The 6,226-nt window shown below is 37.8% G+C and overlaps 1 protein-coding gene and 1 long non-coding RNA gene across 2 annotated transcripts; both read right to left on the reverse strand.

Moving 5' to 3' along the window:
• Positions 1-201: 201 nt before the first annotated feature.
• On the reverse strand, positions 202-529 carry LOC127083444 (uncharacterized). The gene is made up of 3 exons (XR_007788412.1): positions 497-529; positions 359-412; positions 202-272 (listed from the first exon to the last, which is right to left on the reverse strand). It is a non-coding gene; the product is annotated as an uncharacterized LOC127083444 (long non-coding RNA).
• Positions 530-973: 444 nt separating this feature from the next.
• Positions 974-3,367, reverse strand: LOC127083445 (alpha-(1,4)-fucosyltransferase). The gene is made up of 3 exons (XM_051023757.1): positions 2,785-3,367; positions 1,635-1,808; positions 974-1,546 (listed from the first exon to the last, which is right to left on the reverse strand). The coding sequence occupies exons 1-3, from the start codon at positions 3,268-3,270 to the stop codon at positions 980-982; spliced, it is 1,227 nt and encodes a 408-aa protein (XP_050879714.1). The 5' UTR covers positions 3,271-3,367; the 3' UTR covers positions 974-979.
• Between the last annotated feature and the right edge of the window lie 2,859 nt (positions 3,368-6,226).

The following is a 6,226-nucleotide window of genomic DNA, read 5'->3' on the forward strand; positions in this document are numbered from 1 at the left end:
TAATCAAAGCAATTGAAAACAAAAATATAACGAAATCATGCATTATCAGATATAACTTATAATCAAAGCAATTGAAAACAAAAAAAATAAAGAAATCATGCATTATCAGATATAACTTATAATCAAAGCAACCATGTGCGTCTACAATCTCTTCAACTCGATCACAATCGTATGTTTCCGTGTACTTCTTACTGAGTAACATCCTCCATTGTAGACACTTGATTCTCTGTAAGATTCTCAACATACACACCTGATTTGACATCTTCTCTAATCTGAATAAAGGATAACAAATCAGTTCCGGTATAAAGCAGTGAAACATGATAAACAATAAATAAAACCTTTAATGCTTAGGTTCTACCTGAAGGTTCCTTTGACTCGGATCCAACAGATCTGTGACCTGTTCATTGTATATCTGGCAAAAACATTGTGTTATTATGCAGACTAAAATGACAAAGTTAAGATCAGGAACATTGAAAGAAATAGATAAACAACCAACCTCAAGAAAAGAGCAGTTGCACTGATAATTGAGTTGTTGATCAGAATGCTTTGTTTGCTCCTGTGCAGTAAATAAAACTGTAAACAACCCAAAACACTTCAAGAGGTCTTCAAATAATTTAATTAGGAATAGAACTGAACTCTTACTTCCTTTATGCGCGCAAACAGTCTCTCAAAAACACGGGGTGTAAGTCCTTGTTGCTCTTTTGCTACATTTTCTTCAGCCAAAGAATTGGCAGGACCCCACATAGTATACGTTTTCCCACTCCCCGTCTAACAAAATAAAGACAATCGAATGAATGACCCGTAAGATATTTATCAAATATGAACTCAGCTTCTTCACGTTCTATTTCTATTGCTATACTAAGTTTTTGTTACCTTTCTTCATCAATTGCGAAACAAGCAGTTTGCATCTATACAAGTAATAAACTCAATCTTTTCTATCTCTGTCAAGCAGAGCCATCATTAACATGATTCCCCCTAGCTAGCTTCTCGCACTTCTTCCACCTTTTCTGCTAACAGCCTCACATAACCGGCACGACAATGTGTCAAGGCTCATAGATCGTGTTTTCGCATAGTTACCCATTACACCACACCTTCTCCATGCATGGTATTCTGCATAGGCTATTGGGTCATTAGCTACAGCCTTTACGTATGTAGCCAGTTCTTCCAATGATTTGAATTCTCTACCATCGATTATTGAATGTGGAGGAACAAAATCCATGACATTTGGTGCACCAAAATATATAGGAACAGCACCCGAGTCCAATGCATAATATAACTTCTCTGTCACGTAGCTCTCGATGAAAGTGTTCTCGATTGCAAGAACAAACTTGTAATGAGACATGGCACAATGTAAATGATCCCACCATTTTGGTTTAGTATTTGCATCGTTTTCACACTTCGGAAAGAACGAAAGAGCCATGTCTAGACCACCGACATTGTTTAGGCACTTGCCAAATGAATGGCTAGGTAGCAAGCCGAGGAGTTTCTTGGCAAGTTCATTTCTTTGAGGAAGACACCGCGATGAAGACCAATAAACAAGTATATCCTACAGATGATAACTTGGGTCAGGTTACTATGAGTCCTTTCTTTATCTATCGTTTAACATCCTGTTTGTAAAAGTTATTATTACTTACACTGTTTTTAGTATTAGAGACGTGATAGTTTCGTCCATTGTGAAACAGGGAACCGGCATAGGTTGACTGTACATCATCTTCAGCGTGGTAACTAATGTATATATCCTCTCGGCCTGATCTCTTTCGACCAGCTTCGAGATCCATGTACGCACGAAGCGGTTCTCCCACACGTCTCTGAAATAGAAAATGAAATCATAACAAAGTCAAATCCAATAGTACAGCATATATTACCAGCTACAGAAATCTTGAAAGCTTTTCGTGTTTCATACATATATTATGCGTTGTTTATAGTTTGTAAGATGAGTGGTCAGAATGAAAGTTTGTAAGATGAGTGGTCAGAATTTCATTCTGTGAACAAGTAATTTGTTAACAACTGAGTCAAAAGACATCTTGATTGTTGATTTTCTTAAATCTGATCCTTGACAATGGAAATAGAAACAGAACCAACACAAAGTTTAACAAATAGAAAGAAAACCAAAATGGCAATAAAGCTCATAAAATTTTGAAAAGAACAAAGAGGGACATTATCACCAATTGAACCTTCTGCTATTTGTAATTGGTTAAGCCATAAAGATAATCAAGAATTTTGTTTTGCTAAGAAGTTGTGGAATGGTACTACAGTAGAGGTGTAAACATGGAAGAACAAGAGTGAAAATTGTGGCCATTCGGCAAAAAAAATCTAAGAAATAAAAATGACCTTCATTACTATTCTTCACTTTCATACATCTATCCAAAATTCCCAAATAAAATGCACTCCTCCACACATCCAGCAGAACTTCCTAGAATTACTACAGTTAATCAGGATGAAAAAAATGCTACTACAGATCCTACACTAGCAAACGGTCCTTGGTATGAAATCACTATACCAGATTATGTGTATAAACAATAAGTGAGTGAACAACATTTTCCAAATACAAAAAGAATCAATATCAATTCCATAGTAAGTATCATGAATGGAACTCTCAGTAATGGCAGAGTAGATCACCTTGATTACTATGCCGGTGCCAATTTACGATTCACGCATTTCACAAACATAGTACATTCAATTCAATTATCTAAACAAACCTTTCAACTTCAAAAAACTCACCACCATTGCAAAATCAAGCATATCAAAATGTTCCTCATACATTTCAGCAAAAATAAAATCTACCTGAATTGGAGGCGTAGAAGTTTCAAACAACAAAGCATCAGGTTTATCAGCAAGAACATTGGATTTGGTCCACAAACAGCTCAACCCACAACGACAAGAATACAAATTATCCAAATTATCAGGAATCCAAGTCCACCCTTTAACCAAAACACTAACATGATTAAGTTCAAACCCCCCACACCCACCACCAAACTCTTGCAAAGAAACAACCTTTGAGTGATTCAACAAAACTCCATTTGTTTTCTCTCTGAATTTATCACAACCCACTCGCGAGTCCCATTTCCTGAAGGAAGAAAGCAGATCGGTGAAGGGGTCGGAAGAGGAATTGATGGAAGGGAGCGTGAAGGAGTGGTGGATGGGTGGGAGAGAAGGTGAAACGGAAGGGAAATGGAGGAAACCGGAGGAGAAGAAGATGAGGAAGAAGGTGAAGGCTAGCATGATGGTGATTGTGATCGTGTTGATGGGTTTGGGAGGAACTAGTAGCATGCTGATGGAAGAGGAAGCAACAACAAGGTTAGGTGGTGTTTGTTTTTCTATGTCAGTTTTTTAGAGAGAGAAAGTAGAGAGAGTGAACATTGGAATGGTGAAGGAGCTGCTAGGGCTTGATGAAGATGGAAGCTCTGCTGTGTCCCTCGCTATTGGGTTTCTTGGAAGCATGAAGTGCTTTCCAAAAGCGCTTTCTAAACCCCCACCTTAGACAGCGCTTTTGGTTTTAATTTTTTTTTTAATTGAAAGACTTTAAACAGCGCTTTCTCAAAAGCGTTGACTAAGGTCTATATTTAAAAGCGCTTTCTAAAAGCGTTGTCTAAGGGGGGGTCTTAGACAGCGCTTTCTAAAAGCGCTGTCTAAGACCCCCCCTTAGACAGCGCTTTCATTATTTTTTTAGAATATTTTCCGTGTTTTATTTTTATTTTAACCTTAGACAGCGCTTTCTTTTAAAAGCGCTGTCTAAGGTGCGCTGTTAAAAAACCTTTTTGGCGTAGTGTTTGTCCATCCTACGTAACAGGATAAATGTCTAAGGGCCCAATATTGAACTGGACAAGGATGACACGGTCTATGCCTTATGTTCAATATAGACATAAGGGCAAAATGGTAATTGTACACATAAGTATTATCACAAAAGGATTTGTCAGATCACATGACATTTTTTTGTCTTGGGTAGCAGTGATGTGTTGCTAGATACCGCTTACTGTTTATTATGTTAAATACGTGATTTAATATAATTACCAATGTCCCGAGAACCTACAGGGTCACACACAAAAGGATGGATTGATGAGAGATAGAGTAAATAAGGAACATAGTAAGGTATGATGCACTTAAGTGAATTGTAGAACATCGTAAGGTACGATGCACTTAAGTAGAATATGAAATATGATAAGGTACCACATGCTTAAGTGATTTTGGTATATCATAAGATATGGATCACATACACTTAAGTGGGCTTTTTAGCTTACATCCCACACAAATGGTTCTATAAATAGAACCCTTGTGCAAAAGCATTCGTGCATATGAAATTTTTTCTCTCTCTCTCTCTCTCTCTCTCTCTCTCTCTCTCTCTCTCTCTCTCTCTCTCTCTCTCTCTCTCTCTCTCTCTCTCTCTCTCTCTCTCAAAGCCTTCATTCGTAGCAACTATCACTGAGATTGAAGTAATTCGTTCGTGTGGGCTGAGTAGAGGCGTTGTCACTATTCAACGTTCGTGATCACTCCTTGGATCTGCATCAAAGGTTTCAATCACCACATGAGGTAACGATTATATCATTGATCATGCCCATTCATAAGGATCATTAAAGGAGAAATTTTTAATTTCCGTTGCATTTTGGATCACTATTCTCCAACACATCGACCATATCATCCAATGTGATTACACTTCATGTAGCCTTGCAGGCATGTTTCTGGTTATCAGAGGTCTGCTTGTGCTAGCTTGACCTTCGACGTCTTCTTATCGAACTTCTCTAACAACTTCACTAGCTCGTTCATCACACTGTATTCTCACTGAATCCTTCTTGAAGCTCTTAGTATAATCCCACTCTTTAAGCTCATCTACGATCGCATCCTTCTTAATCACGACTTGCTTGTTCAGTGGGTCGAACAGTCTGTATCCACCAGTCGAATGATATCCCACTAGGATCATTTGACCCAACAGTATTTTCGCGTGACACCTTCAAGTCTCTTTGTCGGACATCTATTTAGTATATATGTTGTAGTCAACGCAGCCTTATATTGGTGTAAGCCCTAGAGGCCAATACTTTTGGTACTTGTATCGAATTATTTATTAATAATAAAAGGTTTTTTCTTTATTATTTTTGTTTAATAAAGTCCCTAGAATAGCTAGTCCGTTTAATGTATCAAGTGTGACTTAATCATGAGATCATATTAAACATAAGGACATTATTCTTAAAGTATTTGTAGTCGAGCTTTATTATAAAGTGGGATAACATTAAAGCATTAAGACTATTATGTATATACACTAATGATCACATCTCATGGATCATGGATAAGGAGTTATCAAATCTTAAAAATAGGTATGAATATTAAGAGTAATATTTATACTGGATTGACCCGCTATGAGAATACTATATAGAATGTTATGCAAAGTGTCATAAGTTATTCTCATGGTGATAATGGTGTATACCACCCTTCGACCTGAAACCACTATGGACCCTAGATGTAGAGTCGAGTGCCTTATTGTTGATCAAACATTGTCCGTAACTGGATGACCATAAAGACAGTTGATGGGTACTCCACGAAGCATGCTAAGGGACATGAGTGACCTAGATGGAATTTGCCCATCCTGCGTAACAGGATAAATGTCTATGGGCCCAATATTGAACCGGACAAGGATGACACGGTCTATGCCTTATGTTCAATATAGACATAAGGGTAAAAGGGTAATTGTACACATAAGTAATATCACAAAAGGATTTGTCAAATCACATGACATTTTTGTGTCTTGGGTAGCAGTGATGTGTTGCTAGATACCACTCATTGTTTATTATGTTAAATACGTGATTTAATATAATTGGCAATGCCGCGAAAACCTACAGGGTCACACACAAAAGGACGGATTGATGAGAGATAGAGTAACTAAGGAACACCGTAAGGTACGGTGCACTTAAGTGTATTGTAGAATATCGTAAGGTGCGATGTACTTAAGTAGAATATGAAATATGGTAAGGTACCACGCGCTTAAGTGATTTTGGTATATTATAAGATATGGGCCACATACACTTAAGTGGGCTTTTTAGCTTGCAGCCCACACAAGTGGTTCTATAAATAGAATCCTTGTGCAGAAGCATTGGTGCAGTTGCAATTTCGTTTCTCTCTCTCTCTCTCTCTCTCTCTCTCTCACTCAAAGCCTTCATTCGTAGCAGCTAGCACTGAGATTGAAGGAATCCGTTCGTGTGGACTGAGTAGAGGCGTTGTCATCGTTCAACATTCGTGA

The sequence above is a fragment of the Lathyrus oleraceus genome, chromosome 5 (assembly GCF_024323335.1).
Source record: "Lathyrus oleraceus cultivar Zhongwan6 chromosome 5, CAAS_Psat_ZW6_1.0, whole genome shotgun sequence".
In the NCBI taxonomy this organism is placed as follows: Eukaryota; Viridiplantae; Streptophyta; class Magnoliopsida; order Fabales; family Fabaceae; genus Lathyrus; species Lathyrus oleraceus.

Coding starts and splice junctions, on each gene's coding strand:
- LOC127083445 (XM_051023757.1), bottom strand. CDS start 3,270: ATGCTACTAGTTCCTCCCAAACCCATCAACACGATCACAATCACCATC. Junction 1,809..2,784: donor CTTCTACGCCTCCAATTCAG/GTAGATTTTATT, acceptor TTTCTATTTCAG/AGACGTGTGGGAGAACCGCT. Junction 1,547..1,634: donor TCTCTAATACTAAAAACAGT/GTAAGTAATAAT, acceptor TATCATCTGTAG/GATATACTTGTTTATTGGTC.